The 26350-nt window shown below is 41.3% G+C and overlaps 1 protein-coding gene across 3 annotated transcripts; it reads left to right on the top strand.

Moving 5' to 3' along the window:
• The first annotated feature begins 1290 nt into the window (after nucleotides 1-1290).
• Nucleotides 1291-26348, top strand: peli3 (pellino E3 ubiquitin protein ligase family member 3). 3 transcript variants are annotated; one of them, XM_028429658.1, is made up of 7 exons: nucleotides 1291-1511; nucleotides 16121-16318; nucleotides 18351-18480; nucleotides 18757-18858; nucleotides 19751-19975; nucleotides 24170-24358; nucleotides 25549-26348. In XM_028429658.1, the coding sequence occupies exons 2-7, from the start codon at nucleotides 16146-16148 to the stop codon at nucleotides 26146-26148; spliced, it is 1419 nt and encodes a 472-aa protein (XP_028285459.1). In that variant the 5' UTR covers nucleotides 1291-1511; nucleotides 16121-16145; the 3' UTR covers nucleotides 26149-26348. The 3 variants fall into 3 exon arrangements, with proteins under 3 accessions (XP_028285459.1, XP_028285458.1, XP_028285456.1); XM_028429657.1 differs by having other exon boundaries at nucleotides 16118-16318; XM_028429655.1 differs by lacking the exon at nucleotides 1291-1511 and adding an exon at nucleotides 1560-1711 and having other exon boundaries at nucleotides 16118-16318.
• The last annotated feature ends 2 nt before the right edge of the window (nucleotides 26349-26350 follow it).

Genomic DNA, 26350 nt, shown 5'->3' with positions numbered 1-26350 from the left:
GCTCAGGGAAGAGGACGTATAACATGACAATAGATAGAAGATCAGTGTAGCTGACTGTAGCAGACCTCTGGTCTGTGTGAGTTTAATTCTGTGAACGTGTGGATGACTGTCTGCAATAATACGTCCTGTCTCCCGGTGTTTAATGTGCGAGTCAAGCCGGTGTAACGCCATGATCAATACTGGGATTAATTTTTATCACCACCTTTTGGACAGACACTCTCCTCTGTGCGCAGTGTTTCTCCTTCCAGGAGCTGTTTGCCAGCTGCTCATCTAAACTGTCCATCGTCGTTGTACTTCCTCCTTCTGTCTGTATGTTCTGCACCTGAATTGCGCTTCACCACATTTATCACGCCCAGAATAAATAGTGACCAACCACAGCAAGGTTGACGCACAGCCTTGAGAGAAAAAGTTCTGCCCGGGCCATGTGTCCGAGAGTGCTGCACAACGGGCGGTCCGAGAGAAAATGACGTCATTTTGTGGGCGTAACTTCTGCAGGGGGGAGGGAGTTCTCTGTTCTTGTGGAGTATGGATCCAGTTTAAGCAGAGTGCGCTGCGAGGAGTATGTGGAGGCAGAGGCCGGTGGAAGAGACATTTCTGTTGTGATTGTGTGCGTAATTATAACCTAAGTTTGCAGTTTGTATTTAACATAGTCCAGATGTTTAATTTGGTTTATTATGTGATCCATGTTTAATACTGTTTAATGGTACATGACCAGATAATAGATAATAATAACAATAATAGATAATAGACTATTGCGTCTAGCAGTCATCTTCCCTTTGGAGAACTGTAAATTTATGTTGATGTTGTTGTTTTTGCTTTTTTAATTGATTGTAGAAAACCACACAACAAGGTACAGCATTGTTAATAAAGAGGCAATTGATTACATCTCCAGCGTTCTTATCGATGCTCCCTGGTGAACACAGTGTTTTGGAACCTAAGTAGAGAAAACTTTCCCAGCCGTTAAAATAAGCCTAATAAAATGTAGAATAAAAAACAATGTACCAACCTGTACAATTTGACAGACCTGTATTCTGTGTTATTATTTATTAATATCCATAACATGACAGGACAATACATTCAAATCAACTCAGAGGTCTGAACATTTGATTATTTCCATAAATAAATACAATCAATTCCGAGTACAGTTTTTTTTTCAACAGTGTTTGTTTGCTTGTTTCTAGCTCTTTTGTGTTGAATTCAGAGAGAGAGAGAGAGAGACGTAGGCGTGACACCGGGCTGTCTGCTGCTATATCCGGGAGGAATGAACGTGTCTCAGTCTCCGGTGTAACGTAAAGGGAGGAGAGGCGATGCTGATGCTCAGCGCTCCTCTTTCTTCCTCTTCTTCTTCGCTTCTTTTCTCTACGCTTCCCAGGCTGTACGGGGACTGACGGAACCCGCGGGCGTGCAGACACACAAAAGCACGCACGCACACACTCCCATCTGAAAGGAGGATTTTTTGCGTACATACAGATCGGAGCCGGTCCCGGACCTCCATTGGCAAACATCAGCGGGTACGGGCCTGTTTATCTCATCTCTTCCATCAACCTGTCTTATTACAGCATCCACAGCGGAGCAGATGGCAGGAGGCGCCAGCTGCTCCGCTGTTTGCTCTGCCTCTTTGCTGAGGAGCTGGTGGAGGCTGAAGTCACGTTTTTATTTGTGGAATGTTGACTTTATCGCCTTTATTCGCGCTGACGTGAGTCTTTATGAGGTAATTAGATTGGTAAGTGATGTGAGGCAGGGCTCTCTGAGGAGTTTGCCTTTTTATTTACCTCCAGGATACATCGCTGCTGCTGCTGTATGTGTGTGTGAAGCAGGTATAATGTGCGTAAAGAGGGTGTGTGTGCGCGTTACATGTAGCGTGTTGTCTGTGCGGTGGAATCCCCCTGTGTAAAAACCCAGCCTGCGCGCTCACAATACGCTGTTTATGTCAAAACAACTGCAGCACAAAGAAGGAAACAGATACAGATTTTGCATCTTCTTCTCTCTTGTGCCTCACGTGTAACCTGTTTATAAGGCCGAATCAGATCAGGTTACCACATCACAGCGTGGCCCTGGGAAAACGCAATCCTCTGCAATCTGCACACTCAGAGCAGGAATAATAAGAGGCCATGTTTGAATAACAAATCAAGCCTTTCTGGCGCATTAATAGTTCCCTGTAATATTTCCCCAGCTTCTAGATGCTTCCAGGAGACGAAGAGGAGGAGGATGATGAGGAGAGCCCAAAATGGCTCACAGTGGGGGAAAAAAAGTAGTAGATTCCATGTTATTCACAACCCAACAGTACTGTAGTTTGCTGAGTAATGAGTCATATTTGTGGCTTGCTGGGAAATGACTTGAGTGACGTGAGTTTACTCACATGCAGCGGTGATGCTTGAATCAGGCTGCTGCTGGATGTGTATGTGTAAAAACACATGGCACAGTTCAGCACTGCAGTTTATCCTTTATGAAGGAGTCAAGACAGACACATCAGCCACAGGTACGGGTACATAGCAATTTGAAAATAGAATAAGTGACATGAACACATGGGATGTGTTAATGTCAGATTTTTTATCATTTTTAATGCTAATGCTAAAGTAATAAGAAGGAACATGCCAACAAAACAAAAGATCAAATAATCTGCGGGACAGAAAAGAAATGTTTTCAGGGGACCCCAAAAAGTGATGGACCAGGCTTGTTGACATGTTTGTCATTGCTTATTGTGTGACTGATTTTGAAATAATCTGGTTGCATTATTACTTAGCTGTTAGTTTATTATTAGCCTCCTAATTCCAATAATCTGACAGATGAACTCTTCTGGAAACAGTATCCTTGTTTATGCTGACAGCAGGGCCTCTATTTTTTGCTTGTGTGATTATTTGCATTGCGTTATTATAAGATGCAGCACACAGCTCTGCTGACATACAAATCCATCCATTACAATCCCTGGAGGTTTTACAAAATAATGTAATAATCTGAGCCTGTATGTACTGTGGCTGAGAGATCTCGACACTTACTGACACACACACTGACATTCTGCTCAGAGTATTGTTGCAATGCATGCAAATTCAAACTGACAAATTCTGACAATGGAAGAACATTGTGCTGCTTGCAGTGCCTCTGTATATGCTTGTGTGTTTGCATTCCTGATATCGGTGACCCCATTTAATTTTAGATCTTCCATCCGTGTGGTGGCTGAGAGCACACAATGTCCTGCAACACATGCAAATAGACAAAACACAAACAAATTAACATTGTGATGCAACAAGGAGAGGAGCCGATGGAAATGGCTGGTACACACAAGTCTTTCTGTCATCATATTTTAACATCCTCATCACATTAATCCTTAGCCTTAGCATATTATTAGCCTGCCAATGCAAATAATCTGATAGTCCCACTGTTTGGAATATTTCCATTGTCGTTTATGCTGTTTGCAGTGCCTTACAGTTTGCTTATGTTGTGAGTATTTACATTTCATTTTCATAAGTTGTAGCATGTTGGCCTAAAATCACATGTATCCCTACTTCTTTTAATACAAACCTTTGAAATGGAGCTTTGCTCAGTGTGATTTAGAGGTTTTGTTGCTTTACCAATAAGCTAGTAACTGAGAATGATCACAATCTCCAAAAGTGCAGCTTCAAACCAGAGTTTTATTGTGTGTGTGTGTGTGCTTGTGTGCGTGTGTGTCAGTAAGATGGTGTAACACAGTATCAGCCCACCTGTCAGGCTCTTACCAAGTTGGAGGGTCAAACTGAGAGGAGGTGATCCTGCAATAACAGGAAGAGGAGGTTTAAAATAACACAAACATCAGGTGAAGTGTTTCTTTAGTTTGGTACTTCAAATCCATTTTATTGTAAAGCCAGTTCAAGTGTTTTACTGAGGATACAGAAGTTTGCTGATGTGTCAGCTGTTAGGCTCAAGTAAAGCACTGAGACCTGTAGCAAGTAGTAAGAGACCTACATAAGCTATTAGCTTAAGTTATTAGCAACTGGATGTTTTAAACTTGCATTAATTCAAACTGAAGTATTACAAAATCTTGACTGATATTGATATAGTAGCTAATCTTCCAGGCTAAGCTGCTGTATTTTGCAGTAATCAATAATGATTGGCTGCTAAATTAACCAAATTAACATACAAATGGCTTCTTCACATTTATATTTATGATGCATCAATTACAGTTGAAAAAGAGCTTCCTCTGAACCCCTGTTTTACGTTGGAAAACTGGCCCCTCCCCTTCAGCTATGTAGCTAAAATAGCAACCGCTAAAGATTAGGGGTGTCCAGTTTGTCCACTTTTTGACTTTATGATAATTCCCATAGTGCACTGCATGTAAATGTAAATATAAATTCAGGAAAATGTCATGTTAAACACTGCACAGGTGTGTACAGAACAGCATCAGTAGTAGTGACCGCTTTGTAACCCTGCTGGGTGGATGAAATCACAACTGGCAATAAAAGTCAGCTTTATTTGTCTTAACGGTGGAGACACTGTTATGCCCACAATCACATGGTTCAAAGCTACTGATTTATTTCTAGTAACCAGAATTACACACTATGATGCTTTGAAGCTGTTTACTAGAACAGTAGCAGTCATACTTAATGTTGCATAGCAACAAGCATGATGTAACCATATGGCGTAACACAGCCCTTTTTACTGAGCTGTGATTTGTAGATTTCAGCACCTGACTATAACAGCTGAGCCTTACCAAGTTTTGGCCACCATGATAAAGTAAAGCCGAGTATCGTGATTCCCACTTGGCATTGCTGCGCCCTGTCTCACACACACACACACACATATGCTCTGCTGTAAGAGAAAACCTAGAGTCAGTGTGAAACCCCTGAGTGTGACCTTCAGGAAGTGGCTGGTGTTCTGGCTTTGTGTCAGCTCTTTGAGTCTTTTGTCAATGCTGTTGTAAAGTGCAAGTGCAGCTACAGTGCTTAATGGTGAGAACAAAGGTGAGAGTGTTAAACATTCCCTCTCAGTTTCATCTCTTGCTCTGGGGCAGGCCTTTGTGCAAACAGGATCATGTGATCTGGCTTCTTTAATATTTAGATAGGCCTGGTGAGAGCTACAAGTGCTTCTCCTTTGAGTGTTTCTTGCTCTTTTTCCATTGTCGTGCTACATCTCAGACAGCAGGGCTATTTAGGAGCAGACAGAATTGCAGGACACATACTCTATCACAGCACAGCAGCACACACCGATACATCAGCATTGTGTACTGCTAGATGGGTGTATAATAAGAGAGAAACTAACTTAATTATATAATGTATGTTAAGTTTATTGATTATGCAGGATATTATTGCAATGTTCAGGAATGCTGTCTTGACCACTTGCACAAAGCTAAACATTAGCATGCCAAGCAGATTACTCTGTGGCATGCACTTTATGTAATGACTGGATGGTCAAATTTATTATATAAACTCATTTTTATGAATACAGTATTTTTTTACTTTCACATTCATTTCAACATTAGTGCATTTTGCTCAAATTATCAATTATTCAACATGTCCTCTGGAATAAGTGCTACCTTTGGTCGATATCAAAGGTGGTTTAAGCTAACATCCAATGTCCAGTGCCCAATTTAATCATAGGACCAACACAGCCACAAAGGTCCGCAGGAGGTATAGGGTTGGGGATGGACATAGGTACTGGCAGGGTTGGAGTTAGTTAAATTCACAATTCAACGTTTAACACATTTAGCAAGGAAAACCGTTCACCATGCCCTGAACCATAAACAATGGTGATGTGACTAGAGAAGTTAAAAAAGTAGAGAAGTTCCATTTTAATTGACTGAAATGTCATCCTCATGTTACATTTTCCTGGTGTGGATGCGCTGATCCATTTGAACCAGTGCGAATTGAGTTTTTAGCAAGCTGTTAAGTAGTATGAGGTAGCTGATATTTGTATTTGTTGTCAGCATGTGTTGGTTAAGACCTCTGCTGAAACTATTTCGCCTTCTTTGGGGAGTTGTGCAATGATATGAACACTTACTGTCATAATGTAAAGAGACACACAAAACCTCCATTTCAATTACAGAAATCAAAACTTGTCTCCCGTCAATGGCAGAATCCCACACTGACAGTTCAAATACACCTAATGTATGTCAAGTATTTGTGGCTACATGTGGTTTAGTTGAACTCTTTGTGCACTTCTTGTGTATATGTCAGTAAGCTAAACATGCTGAAGGTGTCAGGGTTTGTGGTGTGGGAGGACACAGTTGCAGAGAGCAGAGCGGTGTAAAGTCAAAAGGCAGTCTTTATTTTGTGCCAGGAGGGCAAACAAAGCAAACTAAAACTCACACTATTTGTGGCAAAACTAGGTGAGGCGAGAACAAAACAATTAACTAGGAGAACAGGATCAAAAACATGACAAAACCTGGATCACGTGGCGTAGCGTAGCATGGCATGACAAAATGAAAGACGAGACCAAAACACAATCCCCTTGGGTGACGACGAGACAAACTGGCAGAGAGTGCAGGGAAGACAAAGACTAAATACACAGGGACCAGGGAAGACAACGAGACACAGGTGACACACATGAGGGCAGGGCTGGTAATCAACAAGGAGGGAAAACACAGGAAGTAAAACACAAGACAAGACACAGGGAGGACAGGGCTACCAAAGTAAAACAGGAAACACAAGACAAGACTAGACAACTAACACAAACCCAGGGAAACAAAACACCAGGACTACAGGAAAATAACAATAACTAAGCACAGATTAAACTAAAAACCCAAAACGAGGAAAACAAAACCATAAATAAACACCAGGTCGTGACAGAAGGTGATTATTTATTAGTATGTAAACACCCATCAAATTGTCTTATAATAATTTTAACCACTGGATATTTTTACATGACAACTTATTTGTGTTTTAATGATTGACAGCTGCTCAGAATGAAGTAGGGTTCCCCTGACACTGTGAGCTGTTTTGTTTTCTGATGTTAAGATTAGTTTTGACATTCAACATACTTTTTAAGTTCAGTATAGGTTAGTACTAAAAGTGAAATGTAGAAGTATGTGATTTAACATACAGACAAGCAAAGGGAACCTCCAAAATACAAGCTGAAGTACAAGAGAGTTTTTACAGCAATTTTACAGCAAACAATAACAGCCAAGACAATAGACATTATCAAAATAAAATAGGAACAAAGCCAACTAAAACTATGGATCATGACAGTTGAGTTGCTGCCATGCTGTGCTGCGTTGATGTTTTTTAAGCTATGTAGGATAATGATGTAATCTTCTAAAGGTCCATAAATTCTAATAAACAAAAAGTCAGGATGGATATTATGAAAAGGATGAATGGAACCAATGTAAGCAGAAAGAGAAGAGTGAAAGAATTGGAGAGAGCAGAAGCTGGGTTTGATAGCGGGGGAGGGTAACTGTTCATAACACTGGCTTGTAGGATTTGTACAGTATGAAGTGTTACATAATGTGGATCAGACATGCTCCTTGGCTCACTCTCATGCTTTAAATATGAAAACATAACATAGCCTCTGTGTATGCACAGTTTAAAATACAAAGTTAAAAAAAATAGGCCCTTCATTAAATTAAGGCTTATTAACCACAGCTCTAGTGACCAAAATACATGTGAGGACAGAAGTAGAAAATCTTTATTTAAACAGGTTGTAGAAGTGAAATGGTGTGATGAGTTTTGTCATGAAGTCATAATTCACAGCAGAGTTCATTTGTCACTGGAGGGTATATTTAGCTCTCTCTTCATTTGTTTCTGGAAGAGCCAAATTTGACTCTTCCTTTCTGTCTCTCTTTCTTTCCCACACACACAGACACACACAGAGAGACTCGTCCTGCCCCTGCAGTGGGCGGATATAGAGTGAATGCAGCGAGCGAAGGCGAGGGAAACCAGAAAAAGAAGCACAAGAGAAACAGAATGAAGCTCTAATATCAAAAGCAATGATAGTATTTATATAGTTTTTCCTCATATGTGAAATCTTTAAAAAGAACTACCACAAGAAAGACTGAAAATAACCATATGCTTGATGATATTAACCATTGTGACAATGAAGTCTCCCAAAAAATAAATAAATGAATGCGTGAATATAAACTGTGATTATATATATAAAAAAAAAAAACATTAAGTGAACCGCAGCCAGCATTCCAGCACTTCTCTGCTGATGAATCATTCTTTATATATTTACATGTGTAAGGTATTTTCTGGCGCCTTTGTGAATAGGCTTTTGATAGTTCGGACTGGCCTGTATAGTTAGCTAAGTCACTAGCTGTCTTGGTTGTACATTATAAATGGAAATGTAAATACTTTTCGAGGTACCATTTCCAGCACACTTGGCTACTAGATTTTCAGCTTTTCTATGGAGACATATGGGGCCAAGGATCTACTGAACTACAACCACATGATATAGCCTAAGTGCTGCAGGAAACCCTGTTATTGTTGTTTGCTTTCCAAACTAATGCTGGCTTTTCTTACACTCTATTTCATTTCAGGGGTCATCGACTACTATGAGGGTAAGATGCTGTAGTAAATAATAATAATAATAATGTTATAATATATTATTATTTGATTAATGTATTAATTTTCCTTGATTTTCATTTTCATTTTGTAGCCTTTTTCAGTGTTGATAGACGCTATACAGCGGCAAGCCACTAGGGGGCGAATGCGATATTGAGGCTTTGTATTTGTAAGGCTGTCAAGCTGCTGTGGGAGAGGCTGCTGTTTTTTAGCACACCTAAGACAATGAGGGACAGGGACAGAACATTTCTCTGCCAGATTTGATGGCTTTGGATTCACTGGATCATCTGTGACCCATTTTCTATTAGACCAGGTGGAGAGAGTATACGTTCTGAAAGCAGTCTTTGGAGGATGGCAATTTCATATTGCATTGCAATAGTCCTGTTAGATTGATCATATATCAAACAACAACTAGACACATAAACATATAAACAAACGGTTGACTCTTGCTGTTCTCACTCTAACAGCAAACACACCCATAACAGCCAGGGACTTCCTCACAGGGCGCTGATTGGTCTAAACCACCTATGGCTCAGCTGTAAACATACAGGGGACACAGGGAGGCAGCAGCAAATATCCTACCACCACAGCTTCAGCCGAGTAACAAAACCTTGTTTACAGCCTGTGTGATGATAATAGTATTGTGATTCTGATTCCTGATATTGCTGCATCCTCAACTCTGGGCCTCTGTTTAATAGCTCACCAATGTAATAGAACCATTGATTTTTTTTCCTTTTCCTTTTATTCCTTATTCTGTTCTATAGCAACCATTTATTGTTGTGGTCAGATGGTAAGATGTTATAACAGACATATTATCATAATGAAGTTGTGTTGTTATACTGGGGAAGTTGTGTAATACTGTGTGAGTGTGTGCTTAATCAGAGCACTGTCGCTCTCTCCACGGACCCTCCAGTCACTCCACTCTGCTCCTATGGATTGCATTCCATTTATCTGTTTCTCTCTATTATTCTCTCATTCCTTTGTTTTCCTTTGTCAGACAGTTTTTTCTTTGTTTCACCTCCGTCTCTCTCTCTCTCCCTCTCTCTCTCCCTCTCTCTCTCTCTCTCTCCACCCCCAGGATGTGGCTGTGGGTTGATTAGAAAATGCGTGGCACAGAACAGGCAATCCATCACCCTGCCAAAAGCCCACCTCTTCCGCGCATGCGCTTGCTGACACATATAACAAAACACACTCCCTCCTCCTCACTCTCTTCTTCCTCATTTCTCTCCTCCTTTCATCATCCACACAGATCCGTTGCTGTGTTTTATTTTCTGGGAGAACAGCAGCATCTCACATGTGCCCCCTTTCATTTCCTTCCCTCACCTTTCCCTGCCCTTCAAGCCTCCTCCTCCCCCTCTTCGTGTTCCTCTTTCTCTCTCTCTCTCACTTCCACCTCCGACATTCATCCTCCCCCTCCTCCCTAACTGTGGCAGTCATGCCTCCTTTGCTTGTTATGATTATCCTTATGGTAATTCAGCTCAGTTTGATCACTTACAGTGCAGTGAGAAACATTGGTGAGTGTATGTAGTGAGTTATTTGTTAACCTTTGCTGTAATGATGCCACAAATCCTCCCAATATTGAAAACCATTTCTAGTAATTTGCCCAGCATTCTTTAATCTGCTCTTTGACCTCTTTGACTGTCTCCTTCATACATATTTTATATTTCATCTACTCACTAAAACCCTGCATATAGGAGCCAGCTCCAAGCATTGTTTTCTGGCTCATCCTCACACATGACCAGCATATTAATTTGTCCTACTCAAGAAACAATCACATATTATACAGGGTGGCACATATGGTGGTGTAGGCCTCCGTGTGATTCCTGCTGCCCCCGCCCCCAGGGGTGTTCTTCAGTGTTCTTTTACCTCATGGCCTGTCGCTTTCACATTCATTCGTTTCAGTTTCCATGGTGACAAGTGTCACCTTCAACAACACATTTGACATACATTACATCAATATGTAGCCCATCCTCACCAGTAAAACATGTGGTGGATATTTCAGTGCTTTAGAATAGAACCTGTGTTTGTAGTTCTCTGTGTATCGCTATGTGTTCATGGGGACGGGGACTTGTTGTGATGGTAGCCTAAGATGGCAACTAAGACGATCTGACCTAACACCTTACCCTATATTTAATACCAAACCTTAACCAGTAGTTGTTTTTAAGTAACTCCAACCGTGATAAAAAAAAATTAAAAAAAACCATAAGCAACAAAGTTTACAGCAAGTGATAACAAAACAGATTGTGTTGTCAGGTGGATGCAAACCCTGAGTGAAAGTCCAGCACTTTGCATGTACCCCTACGATGTCACTCATCATTGACCAAGTGTGCGTTTTTGTTGTACGTGTTGTTGCGAGCACTAGATGCACACATTATTAATTTGAAATTCTAAAAATACAGCCAATTTTCATGTTCTTCTAACAGGCTGTGATTTACTATACTGCATGGCCTGAATGCAGAATGACCACAATTACAACATGACCACCCCTTTTTATTTCTTTTATTAAAGAAAAAAATAAGGACACTAAGCTTATTTTAAATTAAATTTAAATATATTTACATAGTCATTAGCAATCACAATTACTCCAAGGTGCTTTATAGTAAATTCCGCATATAAATATATAAAGTATGATGCATCCAAGACTTACAGAAGACAAAATGTCTACATTCAAATGATTAAGGACAGTTGGGAAAATGGTTTAAGTTATGATGCATTTAAGGGTTCATGTTAGAACATGTTATGGCACTTTAGTGTGATAGCATACAGGTGCATTGAGATCAAAATCCCTGCATATCATTTTTTAGCCATGGATCTTTTTAAAGCCCCCTCGTATGTCAAGCTTATAAATGTAAGACAGTTGGTGTTCTTAGATACATTTACCTCAAGGAAAGGACAGCCATGTTTCTCTCCACTGTCTTTTTAGCTGACAGCTGTAAATCATGGCTTTGACACATTTTCTACCTGCTTCATGACTCCTTCAGTGCTGAGAAGTGACAGTCCTTCTTGTGTCCACTCTCTCTCTGTCTAGAATCTTTATTGAGGGCTTTCTTGTATGCAAATTAGTGTGTGTTAGTACTGTGTTAGTCCAGGATTGGTGGCTTACGCTGTAACCTGCCTTTTTCCTGCTCCTTATTCCTGCCTCCTGTCAGCCTCTCTCACTGATTAGACAAGTAGTAGTAAAAGAGACACCTGCCAGACAGTGTGCAATGTCAACACAACATTTGTATGTCCCATTCCCTCTCTGTTCATATCTGCTGTCTGCTAGTTTATATCTGGTTTTGTTTATGTTTATTCTTTATGTGAAAATCAGCTCAGGTGTGTATTTGGCCGTTTACACTTGTCTTGTTTATGTTTATTTGCTGCTGTATTTCTTTATTCTGTATATTAATACAGATAGACACGGTGCAGGAAAAACGTAATATCAATATGTCCAGTCCTTGGAACAAGCACTGTGTATGTATCTGGCAGCAGCAGATCTGTTTAACCTTATAAATGTCTGTATGTTTTACTCAAACTATCATCTAATCTAATGTTGTAATGCCTAACCTCAACCACAAGTAAAAAGAAAACTGGAAACACATCATAAAAATAAAGCAACAAGTCCGACGTGTGTCCCATCATCATATGATGTGCCGTTCTGGCATGGCCTGGTTGTACCTGGAGGACATAATTATCAGCCAATTGTATTGATTATTCCAGAGGATGTGTTGATGTCTTGTTGTTTGATCAATTCTAAAGAGCTGTGAACATTTGAACTGTATCACTACATTAAGAGATTAAGAGACTTTATTTCTTTGTTTTGAGTCTTCTCAGAGGATCTGCTGCATCGTGGTCACCTCAGGGGAATTCATCCATGTTCAGTAGAGCAAATTGAACTATTTGAAAAAAAAAAGTTTACCTGTAGCTATTTGTTAAAACATAATTGCCTAATGTATAACTATGGGACAATTGTTCAAACTTTAATGTCAAAATTCAAACCCACTATTCATTTCTTTCCATCCCAACTAGCAATCCAATGCTCCAACAAGTTTTTTTTGTGTTTGCGTGTTAAAAATTAGTTGTTAGAGTAGGGATGTCCCGATCAGGTTTTTTTGTCCTTGTGTCAAAGCCTGAGTCATTTGAGTCCTACTCCGATTCCTTTAAGGTTCTCTACAAAGGCGAATGGCAGGTCACCCATTGCGCTCATTTGTGCTATCTTGACTGTGCTGTCTTCATGACTGTATTATTTACATCATATTTGACAACTGCATTCAGCTCATGCATTTCTGAGTGAGAATACTTCCTTCCTTTATAACTGATAAAAGGAATGTGGAAGATCCCTGCAGCCAACACAGCATTTTTCCTGCTGCCTGTTGTCATCTCGAAGAGGTGTCCTCCTCGTTAGCCAAAATCAATCCCATCCAATAATGACAGTGCAGCTCACTCATGAATAGTATTATTTAGTGTGGGATGTTAATGCGTAGTGGATGATGCTGCGTAGTTTTTCCATGATGCCGATGCATAATAATGGAAAAGGAAGCAGGAGCAGGAGTGTCCAAACTTGGAGTAGTAGTTGTCCATATTATTCTCAGGATGATTATCTAATCTGCTCAAAGGGAGAACAAAGCTTGTAGGGCTTTGTCATGCATTTGTACCTCTCACTTTCCACTGTGTAGGTGATCTCGCCCACTTTTGATTAATAATAGGCCTGCACATTAAGAAGTGTGTGCAGACACAGGGACTTAGCTTTGTTTGACTTGTTTAAAACGAATGTCAAAATATCCAGATGACTCATGCTGTATGTGGTAGAAATGATCCCACTCTTTTTAGCTCTATTCAGATTCGCTCTGTGCTGTTGCCAGTTAATCAAGTGCTTGTCATTTGGTTGGTGTATTATTTATTTCTATCAGAAAATTGTATGTTGAGCCCAATGTGTTTTAATGCCTGACAGGGCTGCAATTAAAACCACTGAAACGCCATTGTAATGAACCTCTTGTAGAGATGTATGAAAGGCGGTAATAGTGTACCTGCACAGGGAGAGGTTACATGCCTCCTGGGCTTTGTTAAGAATCTAGAATACGACACTTTGTCAATTGATGGTTATCTGGTTGTTAACTGTGAGAGCCTTTAAAGGGGGACTCCTGTTTCCAGTTGCTTCAGAGCACCAGCAGTCATAAAATAGAACCTGTCACACAAGTAAAATGTCACAATAGTAAAATGTCACACATCTTCAAGCGTCAATAGAGATGCAGGTGTCTGCATTTCTGGAAAAATCTGGATCACTTGTGCCCATCCAATCCTATTAGAAAGAGGCTGGATGCTTAGCAAAGGCCCTGAGTCAGCAAACAGAAAGCACTTCAGTGCTCTTAAAGAGGATGACAGTTACCAAAGGAGCAGAGTCACAAACTGACCACCCATCCACACATTAAGCCATTTATGCCTGAATTAGATTTGATGGCTATTTTTGAAGAATTTGACATGGGTGAAAGGCTGGAGAAGATCAAGGGAGAAATGGTGGATGCTATTTATTTATACACAGTGAGATCCATGCAGGCAAAAATACCTAATTTAACAGCAGGCTAGCATCAACAGCCAGCATTACCTGAGCTTTCCATGTGTGCTATTCCATCATAGGACAGAGAGGTGACCTGTAGCTAATGCTAATGCAGTTATAAAGACACTGGGTTAAAAAAAAACAAACAAACAAAAAAAAACTGATTATATATTTATAAGAAAAACTTGCAGTGTCTGTAAAGTTTGTAAAGCTAATTGTATTTGACAGAATTATTCAGAATTATTCTAGCAATTCATTAACTGTAAAACCAACACAGATTTTTTTACAGTGCATATCTGCTAGTTTGCTCTGTGTAAAGTTTTTTATGTACTCCGCAGAGCAGAGGTCTTCAGCATGTGTTCACTGGAAGGTCTTCAGCATGTTGTCTTCACTGGAGACAGAGAATGACGTTCACTGTCCTGCTGGGGCTGTGAGGTTTTTTTAACATCCAACTGAGATGTATCAAGTAAATTTCTACACTTTTATCTCAGCCAATTAGTCTGATCCATCCCTTTTACAGACATTAGCCAAATTTACAATACAATAGTTCTGGACTGACAGCATTCATGTTACTTTTATTGTTCCTTCATGGTAGGCCAGTGTAGACCACTTAAAGTCTTGGGCATGATCCTGATGAACTGAAGGGTCACAGTGTTTACTGCTCTGCTGTGAGTGAGATGTAAGGTGGTCAAGCAAAAATCTCAGACAGGTGGATTGATGCAGGGTTTGTGAAATCAGACTTACCGGTACATGAATCCATCTCGCAGGCTTCAAGCCATGGTTCAGTCATGTCTGTCATGTGAGAACAATAAGTACTATAATATAGTACTGGCAGTCATTGCTAAGTTTTAGGTTTGACAACAGCCTGTGTTGAGAATAGCAGGACCTAACTATTGCAGAAATTGTTTAATCAACTTGGTGACTGCTGCTTGTTAGCAGCCAAAGCTTCTCTCTGTCTTGTTGTGTCTAATGTTGGTGCAATATATGAGTGGTTGAAGTTAGCTTGTGATAGGCCATGACTGACAGATGGTTGATTCAACCAGCTGCTGAGACTTCTTTTGAAAGTGCTTGACCTGTCTCCTTTCTCTGTCAGTTTCATTTGCTGTATTGACAAGGTATATTCCCAATAATATAATACCTACAAAATGAAATGAATGGTTTAGAACGTATTACACAATAAATTGGACTCCATGTGTTTAGCTCAGATCTCTATGGGAGGTCAGACCATCTGTTACAGGACTCCTTGTTCTTCTAATGGCTGCAGTTGTCTTTATGACTGGCCAATCAAGATACCCCCTGAGGGTACTGGGTTATAAAACAAGAATATGAATATCTAAACTCTTGTACAGCACTGCATGTTCACCTTGTTCTTGTTCAATACTGGATTTTCTGCATGTTAAATTGTGTCTCTTTTTGTATAACTATACTGTGCCCATTGTACTCACATCTTTATCCACAGTTTTACTGAAATTGTGCAGTTCATTTGCCCACGTCCTATACATTTCACGAACACTGTATTGTAATTAATGTTATCCACATAACATGCACATATTACTCTTATTGCCCTTACATTTACCAACATTTTACTTATATTTTACTCTAATTTCCTTTATTTAATGCATATTTTGCATTTTATGTTGCCCTTATTTACCTATGTATACAATTATTATCACTATTTATTATTTTTACTCAAATTGTCTCTAATTTAATGCTCATTTACCAGTTTACCTCACATTTTAACTTCATTTATCCACAGTATTCTAAGAAATATTAGGCAGAAATAAAACATAAGGAAACAATTTGCAGTAGTGAGATTCAAAGAGATATGTATACAACATTCTGTGTACAGTAACTACTTCTGAAGCCACTTATTACAACATAAATATGTCTGCCACTCTTTTTATTTTTAAAGATTAATTTTCACTTGCAGCAAACATTTGTTTTCACCTCTGGTCAGAGTTAGGCATTAAAAAACTACAGGAACATTTAGCACATTTTTAAAGGAAACCTGCTGCCACGATGCTGTGTTAGTGAGGGTCAGTGGGAACTAAATTGCTTTGCAATGATACATAATTGTCTTTATCACTCACACTGTGTTTTCTCACCCCCTCCTCAGCAGTGAGCCCCAGTTGTGGCAGGTGGGTATGGTTTTGGAGGGTAGCTCAGAGGCGCTGTGTCCCCCCCCATCTCTGGAGCTGCGCCCGTCCTGCAACAAGAGCCAGCCCTCGCCTCCTCTGGGCTCAAGCTCACAATCCCACGACGGAGTCTTCCCTGAGGACAAGGAGCCCGTCAAGTACGGAGAGCTCATCGTTTTGGGGTGAGATATTAAAATCGAGATACTAAAGTGAGATACTACAAATATACACTACCATTCAAAAGTTTGGGGTCACCAGGCCAGTTCTATAGCTTCTCTGATCAGCATAACAGTTCAGCTGTGCTAACATTTCACAGGAGTTTTCTAATCATCAATTAGCCTTTTTAACATGATTAGCTAACACAATGTACCATTATAACATAGGAGTGATGGTTGCTGGAAAAAGGCCTCTGTATACCTTTGTATATATTCCATTAAAATCAGCTAACTAGAATAGTCATTTACCACATTAACAATGTCTAGACTGTCTGTCTGATTACTTTATTGTTATCTTCATTGAAAAATTTATTTATTTATTTTTTTTAATAAAGACATTTCCAATTGACCCCAAATTTTTGAACGGTAGTGTATGTTCCTTTGGATCTCTGTTGACTCAAAAGAGAAGTATTTGCATATGCACGTGTGCAAGAACCCAAGTTTACCTTAAATTTTCACTGTTACACTATCTGTAAAGAAATCCGAAACGAGGTTATGTACAAACTTAGCAGATAAGAGCCAAAATTCTGACAAAAACAGTGAGAAAGTGTTTGAAAGTACATGTATCCTTCCGCTACTTAGCAGTTTGTAATCAGCATGTGAATTTATGAATTATATCATCCATTTATCCTATCCTCAGATAGGTGTGCAGCACCTGGGGTAATCTGACCTTACTGCTGGACCGGTTGTTAGTCTCTCTATGTTAGCCCTCCTATAGACTGGAGTCCTGGTTAAGTCTCCAGTCTACTGCAACCATAACCCTGTAGTTAAGCAGGTTAAGAAAACAGATGGATGGAAGTATAGATTTGAATGCCTGTTGCTCAGGAGATTTATGTTATTTCAATCTTAAAGTATAGCAGTCTTGCTATTTTTGTCCTGGATGTATGTTCATGTATAGTATGCAGCACATATATGAATTATTCAACAACTTCTATCAGCTTTGATCTGGATTTTTAAAAACCTCAAAAGGCCAAATGTATATTTTTTCAGGGGGTTGTATAGTATATATAATTCACCATGCAACCATACATGCATGATGTAATTCACAGACTTTCATCTTAACCTTCACAGCTAACACCAAACACACACACACACACAGACACTGTGTAGGCTACACATGAGGAAGGAAAAGCTAATGGCTCCCACAGGCAAAGGCAGAGATGTATGCTTCCACTCTTCATCCTATTGATCCGTGTGGTCTGACGGATGATGAGAACGGCTTGGTTCTCTGTTAGGGTGATTACTGCAAGGAGGGGTGGAGGTTACCTGCCCCCGACATTTTACAACCTCCATCTAATCATAGTTTCTCAGTGGCCGGCATAGCATGATTGGAGTGTGTGTTGTTCATTATCAATGCAACGTGAAGTGGACAAATCATGGCTTCTTAGGCTGGACAATTCAGGCAATCTGAAATAAATCCATGGGATCTATTGGATCTAAATTCAGGGTCAAATCATATTCCATTGCCACCATGATCAGACATGTGTATGTGCACACACACAAATCCTGCACACATACAAATGTCTGGTTCTGTCACAGTCAGACATTTATTGTTCCAGCTCTCATACATGAAATACATTACAGCAGAAATGCAAACACAGCATACCTGTTTATTGCTGTATATTAGTATATTGCTCTTTAAGTTTAGTTTTATTGTCAGCACTTATAATCATATTCAATTTGTCAATATTGAAGGATTCAGGAGTGGCAGTGTGTGGTGTTACATAAGGTTCAATATGGGGACCCTTTTACTCATATACTATGTAATTCAAAACATGTGGAATGTTTATTTCAGTGCTGCTAGCTTAACTGCTAAATCAAATATACCACCAGCTCTATAGTTACTAGGCTACATTTTAAATGCCTAAAAATGGCCAGGGACCAGGTTGTTTAAGTGTATCCATAAAAAATACATTTGTACTCTTATTCTGTACCAAAAAAAAAAGTTATAAGCAGCCAATTAAATTTTCCCCTTTTTCCCCTTACTCTTGCCTCACAGACACAATGGGTCGCTGGCCAATGGGGACAAAGGTCGCAGAAGAAGTCGCCTGGCCCTTTACAAGAGACCCAAAGCCAATGGGGTCAAACCTGATGTCATCCACAATGTCTCAACTCCTCTGGTGTCAAAGGTAAGAAGTCCCCTTTCTATACTGTAAGTGCAGATGTGTTGTTTAAGAAACCATGGATTCTGCCCAAATATAAAGTGTGTATAGTATACTGAACTATGCTGTATAGCTGTGGTACTGCACAAGTCATCTAATGAAATGATAGCTGGCACTCATATAAATGACAGGCATGGTTGTTCCTCCACAGCAGGAAATGTCCTCCAGGTAGATTTTCCTGGAGGCCAGAACCTTGAGCTCTCCTTTGCTATTTGACCTGGATAATGTATTTTGCATTGGCAGGCACTCAGCAACAAAAGCCAGCACAGCATCTCCTACACACTGTCACGGAGCCACTCTGTCATTGTGGAGTACACCCATGACACCAACACAGACATGTTTCAGGTCAGTGTCTGCACACATGCGCACACGCACAACACAACTTGTACAGCCATCTTTCTGAGGACATTAATTGCCCAAATGCATTCTCCAGCTCCTTACCTTAACCTAAACCTGACTAATCTGTACTGTAAAACCAAGTCTTAACCCTCAAAAAGTATACACACACACACACACACGATACATAAATGCCAAATCAACATTTTAGTTCTATGACTGAGTGTAGATGAATCAACTGAAACAGCACAATCAGCGGGGAAAATGATAAACAGGTCATGAAAATGTGCTGTTAACTGAAAAGAAAAAACCCAGTCAAACATGGAGTCTGTGGATTTCAGTTGTGATTGCACAATTACACAAAATGGATCATTTTTGGCATGGGTTTAGATCAGTCACAGTTATTGTATACCTTGTGATGTATTGACATACAAAATCTGAATCGGTTTTTTAATATTCTGCCAAACAGTCGCTGAACCTGTAAGATCTGCAACACACACGCCTCTCACTGAGCGCAGAGAAAATCTGGAGTTTAAAGGATCAGGTCACATTACCAGAGATCATGACAAAAATCATGCATATAGGCTTTCAAATGTCTTCAGCAGCTTGTGGTGGCCCTTCTTGGGTAATGTGTTAATCAGATTAGTAGGTCTGTTTTGTCGCTTTTTAATTCAGTGAACCACAACTACTAATCAACATCACACGTACTGCCAAAATGAACTTAACTGAGAGAATGTACAATAGTCCTTATTTTCTAGCTTCTTCTGTGTGACAGGAACACTTGGCTGACATACTCGGCACACACCATGCCACCCACTCCTCTGACAAATGCACAGTAGAACTATGGTTTCTTGACTGTTGGTTTTGTATGATGATATGTGTTCTCTCTTGGTTTTCTCAGATTGGTCGGTCCACAGAGAGCATGATTGACTTCGTGGTGACGGACACAGCAGGCAGTGGCGGTGGTCAGGGCGGCGTTGTGGCAGGAGAGGGTGGAGGCGGAGGCCAGTCAGCCCAGAGCACCATCTCTCGCTACGCCTGCCGCATCATGTGCGAACGCAGCGCCCCCTACACAGCCCGCATCTACGCAGCCGGCTTTGACTCTTCCAAGAACATCTTCCTGGGGGTGAGTGTTCTGTCAGGCTTCTCTTGGTGAAGTGGTAACCATGGCGACCGTGGTGAGAGCGACTGCAGGGACACTGGTTGTACCACCCACATGTGACATCATAGCTGTGAGGCTGGGTGTTGGTGCATGTGACCTGGCTGGAGGAGACATGGAGCAGTGTTTTCCACTGTGTGTGTGTGTGTGTGTGTGGTTGTTAGTCATAAAAGTACTTTGGCTCTCATGTGCTGCTTCTGCTTGTATGTTACTGTCTAAAGCTGTTAGAGACATGTGTGGTTACATCACTCATCAGTGAACGGAGCCTACTATATACTCCATAACAGAAGTATGTTTGTAAACAATGTTTATTGTATGTCGGACAGAACAAATACTCCCCATTTTAAAACCTTACACAAAAAATAATTATTATTAAAGCTGCAAGCAACGATGATCGGGCCCTCACACTCCGCGCGACCGCCCCCTCCCCGTCACGCCGTCCCTTCCCACCCCCGCTCCCCCCACGAGCTGCGGCGATTTTGCCAGCGGTGGGAAAAAGCCGGCAAACAGAAGCAGAGATGTGTAGAGACTTCCTGTTGGGTTAAGGTCATGGTGTCAAGAGACTTTTTGGTGCGTCTTGCTATGATAAACGTGTACCGATTTTCGTGCACCTACTCCAAACTAAGCCAAATGCAAGGGGTGTTTTGAAAATTTCAAGGGGGCGCTGTAGAGCCATTTTGCCCCGCCCATTTGCAGCGACCACAAAATATCAAATTTTTCCCCACCCCTGATGAGTGTGCAAAGTTTGGTGAGTTTTCGTGCATGGCAAAGGGGCGAAAAGTGTGTTTGTTTGGGAGGACAAATAATAACAATAATAATACCAGCAATTACAATAGGGCCTTCGCACCACTCGGTGCTCGGGCCCTAATTAAAGCTGCAAGCAGCGATGATCAGGCCCTCACACTCCGCGCGACCGCCCCCTCCCCGTCACGCCGTCCTGTCTGTGCATCAAACCTCAAAAAACATTTGATTTATACATGAAAATTGTCAAGAAGCAGTTACTTCCGGTTTCCAGTAGGTGGCGCTGTGCAGGTGACTCATGAGCATGCAGACGTGTCGGGGGATGGACCGTTATGACATGAAAAAAATTTGATGACGTTAGGACGATGCACGGCGAAGTTATAAGCAGTTGATGTTTCATGGCGAAGGTTCGACAGTCACCACCGCCACGGGCAGCCTGATACAGGAAACCACAAAGGTGTCTCTTTAGGACTTCAAATCTGTGATCCTCATTTGGTTTGGCTGTGTAATGACAGGGAAGGATTAAACGGTGTCAGTGTAGAACATGGCACTTCCTGTCTCCACCACAAGGGAGCGCCATGAGCGGCACAGATCATGATGACATAGAGACGTTCAGGGAGGGGCTCTGACCACGTGCAGAAAGTTTGAAGCCGTTTGGAACAAGTATGTAGGAGAGAGAGCTGTTCGTGTATGAATGGCGAAGTGACGCCACAGTGGCCACGCCCTTTACTTAGAGAAAAGCTTTTGATAACTTTTGATCAGCATGGTCTCTAGGTGACAGCGACCGAATATGAAGTCAATCGGTTGAAATCCCTAGGAGGAGTTCGTCCGCATACCAAAGGTGGAAATCGCTGAAATTTGACCGCCAAAATCAAAATGGCTGACTTCCTGTGTGGTCTAGATCAATGGTGCAAGAGACATTTATGAGCGTCTGGACGTGTTCTGTGTGTGTGCCGATTTTTGTCTTCCTACTCCAAAAAAACCCCTATGGAGAGGGGTGTTTAAAAAATTCAAAGGGGCGCCATTGAGCCAATTTGCCCCACCCACTTACGAGACCCCCATCAGTTGCTAGGACACTCCCCCGTGAACGTGTGTATGAATTTTCATGATCATTAAAGGTCGTTAAGGTCATTAAATACTCAAACCTAATCTCACGGCGAAGGATCGACAGTCGACGCGCCACTCGGTGCTCGGGCCCTAATAAATAAAATATCGCCCCAAATTATAGGGGGGCTTTGGATTATTTTAGGGAGGCTGAAAGGGTGAAAGGCGGGGTGCAGCCTGGACAGGTTATCTGTTCACGTTGATTTATGAATATACAAGGCTTTTCAGCACCAATGCATCTGACAGCAACTACTAAAAATGGCTAAATTGTCAATCAGCTGAGCTGTTTCTTGAAACAAATGACTGCACAGAGAACATGCACAATATGGACTCTAAATGCTAGTTTAATTGCACTTAACTTACACTTTGCAGTTAAATGTTTAAAGAGGGAGAGTGTTAAAATTTAAAATTGGTATTTTGTATATTTTTTCAAAGTAGCTAACTAGATATTAATATCTGTACTGTAATGGCAACTCCACAATCAGCAGATTGTTGTATTTTCAGATGTGCTTGCTCAGGAACCAGCAGGAGCTCTAGCTGTTGGGATGAGGCGGCCTAAAACGTGACATCTTGCTGCACAAAGCCATGCAAACCAATAATAACCTCTCTCATGACAGCATGACTTCATCCTATGTGTCATCAGGACCCCCGACAACTAGGCCAACAGTCAGAGAGATAACGTCAGCATCTCACACACACACACACACACATCACAACAAAGGCTTGTATAACCCTCACAGTCATCAGAACTACATTTATGTGGAACATATACTGCCCTTTTAATCATGTCCAGACTTTGTGGTTTACATCAGAATGATAGTTGTGATGCAAATAAGGCCTAACATGCCCAGCAACAGTATACCTGGAATTTCAATTTTACTTACATTACTCTCTCTACTCACTCTCTGTCTCTGTCTTGTTTTTGTTGCCTTAGTTACTACTTTTTTGTTAATGCTAATAAAAATTGCTAAGCTAGCATCACTCAAGATAAGTGAAAGAAGTTTCCAACAACAATTTGCTTTTGATGTTGTTTAGTAAGCCATGACATTATTGACTAACAGTATCTGTTATGAATTTTGCCAAAAAAACAAACACAATAAGTCTAAAAGTGTATGTGGCTGCATCTAAATCTGTAATTTGAGTTTACTAATAGGTTAGTTAAAAATAATTTAGACCACCCCTGACCCCGAATACCACTCTGCTACCTACTACATAGGCTACTTACATACTTACAATGTTTTGACAAAATCACATTTTAATAATTAAATAAGACTGATACAAAAAAATCTCTACCTCCTAATTATGAAAGGAAGACATATTTCACATGCAAATTTGATATTTATTAAACTATAGCAATTTTTTTTCCATTAGTTGTAATTTTCCAGTCATGCTAATAATTCTTTTGCATAAAGCTAAGTAATAAGCAAAACAAAAACAGTCAGCTGTTTACATGTCTACAGTTATTATAGACAATTTATAATGTTGAAATGTTATTACTAAACTAGATTTCTCGATAGTGGATTATTTATTTATATTTAATATATGACATTTTCCTTTAAAGGTAGGGTAGGAGATTTCATTCTGATGCACTTTTTGTTAAATTAGTGTAACTTCTCTGTACAATCCGAATCTCTTTACAAAGCAACCAATTAGTTCGGCAGATTCGCTTTAAAACGAAGAATATTAATTATCTGTGGAAGCTATAAAACGCTAAAAACATCAGCCAATCCTGCGAGGCACCCCTGCGCGGAGTATTGGCTGGTTGTCACTCTCTTCCTGTGAGGCGCACACCAGAGAGGTACGTGCATGATGGCCAAAGTCACAGACCGCAGCTCGTCTTCAGGTAATGCGCGTCCATGTGATTGGGAGTCGTGGCTTCGGGGTGAGCTCCGAGAGAAAGGGGCGTGTGTTTACTTTCAAAATCTGGCTGACTCACTGATTTTTCAAAATCTCATACCCTACCTTTAAGTGATGTACTTTTGGTTGGTGCACACAAGTAATTCTTTCGTCTGTTCTCCACAGCAGCAAACTGTGGCGTGTCTTGTGATTTTAAAAGCCTTTTAAAGCCAGAAATGTGCTGTTTCACTCCATGACTTGTATGTATTTGCTCTCAGAGAGGGGTTTATTCTTAGGCATGGGTGCATATCTGTGCATTAGTCTGTACAGTAGTCATCTTGTACTGAGCTAAATATAGCAGCAGAGAAAAGCAACGCTGGCTGTTTTTCAGCCACCTCTGACATCCACCTCCACTATCATCCCTCTGAGCCTCCTCATCATTCCGCTAACCTCTGCCTGTTCTGTGGGTGTGTCTCTCAGGAGCGGGCTGCCAAATGGAGGACATCGGATGGCTTGATGGATGGCCTGACTACCAATGGCGTGCTGGTGATGCATCCGGCAGGAGAGTTTGTGTCTGAGCCGGCTCCGGGTGTATGGAGGGAAATCTCAGTCTGTGGCAACGTATTTGCCCTGAGGGAGACCCGAAGCGCACAGCAGAGAGGGAAACTGGTGAGCTCAAGAGGACTGATGGAAAATAATATCACAGGTTGAGGTTTAGAGTAGCTCATCACAGCTATTTACATGGTAAGAAAGCCCCATAAATTACTAATAGAGTCCAAAACAGTGTTTAAGAGGGCTGTAAACATGTTAACTCACTCACTTTGGAGCTACCTTCAAGTGGTCATCGGTGGTATTATAGTCTATTGCCTTCATATCTCAACCAATATCTGTGAGTGACTCAGGAAGGAACAGTTGGGACAATTTAGGATTAAGTGTCTTGCAGCATGCAGCCAGGGCAGGAGATCAACCACTCTACCACCTGAGCAACAGCCGCCCACAACAGTATCAAATGATGAGAAATTATATGTGACGCATCATACATCAACATCACTGTGACACTTACAGCATTATATTCCCCAGAGACCACAAGCTACAGGCTAATTTGGGCTTAGTATATTTATGTCAGGATTCCTGATCACAGTACAGGTACAGTGATTTGGTCAGTTTGTCTCATGACTTAGAATATAGACTCAGGTCTGAAACATTTGCAGTATACCATCCTATAACTGAAAAAGGGAAAACTTCTCTGCCATCCTGACCATTTATGTTCAAACCAGGACACCCATGGTGCTTGTTATGGTTCACTGCTGCTTCCTTTGTTTTGGAAACTTTCAGTTATTCGCTGCACACTGGTTCATAGAACTGAGGGATGATGTCAGCCTATTTAATACTGTGTCATCCACAAACCTGTAGACTTGCTGCAACAGACACTGATGAGCTCCCAGCTTGCCTCACAGTCTGACAGGATGGACCATCCAGTCAGAGATAAGTTTATTAGGCATATAACTATCCATATATAATCATCTGACTAATAGAAACAAAACTGTCTGTTCTTATTAAGGCTGTATATAACAAATATTTTTTCTCCACTGTTTACACATGATGCATTATAGTTTGGGTGAAGTCATACAAATCTGAAGGGCGCTGTACCCAGAGTAGTTGCTCACAGTGCCATCATGTGGTGGTATAGAAGGGGAGTATTGCAGAGTTGCTTGCAAAACCCTCCAGTGTGCCCTTGAACAAAGCAACAGTCTTGGCTCATGTAATGCAGATACTGTCCAGGAATGAGAGTTACTAGGTAATAATATAATGATGTTTTCTCTGTTGTTTGTTTTTCTCCTGCTACTTTTCTTCTAAAGGTTGAAAATGAGTCGAACACCCTGCAGGACGGTTCTCTGATCGATCTGTGCGGGGCTACCCTGTTGTGGAGGACCCCTGCCGGATTGCGCCACACCCCCACCCTCAAACAGCTAGAGTCTCTTCGTCAGGAACTGAACGCTGCCCGGCCCCAGTGCCCTGTGGGCTTTAACACTCTGGCCTTTCCCAGCCTGGCCCAGCGAGAGATCGTTGACAAGAAGCAGCCATGGGTCTATGTCAACTGCGGCCACGTACACGGCTACCACAATTGGGGCTACCGCAAGGAGAAGGGGCCTGCTGGCCCAGGGGGCACGGCACCTGCCAGTACCGGTGAGAGAGAGTGCCCCATGTGCCGGAGAGTGGGCCCCTATGTCCCGCTGTGGTTGGGGTGTGAGGGCGGATTGTACCTGGATGCTGGACCACCCACTCACGCTTTCTGCCCCTGTGGCCATGTATGCTCAGAAAAGACTGTTGTGGGGTGGAGCCAGATCCCATTACCCCACGGCACCCATGCCTTCCATGCTGCCTGCCCCTTCTGTGGTACCTGGCTGACAGGGGAGCAGGGCCACATCAAACTCATCTTCCAGGGCCCGGTCGACTAAAACGCCAGACGTGGGAGCCACTCAGCATTGACGGATTGGATGGAGGAGGAGCTGATAACTACATACTGTGTGGGAGAACAGAAAAAGGACTGTTGATGTGCTGAACTGAAAGCAACATGCAATAGTAGATGCCAAGGCTTCACGTGGAATATGAGGTGTATGGAGAATATGTAAATAAATTGTGTTGAAATGAATACAGATT

Source organism: Parambassis ranga, chromosome 18, assembly GCF_900634625.1.
Source record: "Parambassis ranga chromosome 18, fParRan2.1, whole genome shotgun sequence".
Lineage (NCBI taxonomy): Eukaryota > Metazoa > Chordata > Actinopteri > Ambassidae > Parambassis > Parambassis ranga.
Note: the sequence above shows the minus strand (reverse complement) of the source record. Positions and strands in the feature narration are given on the sequence as shown.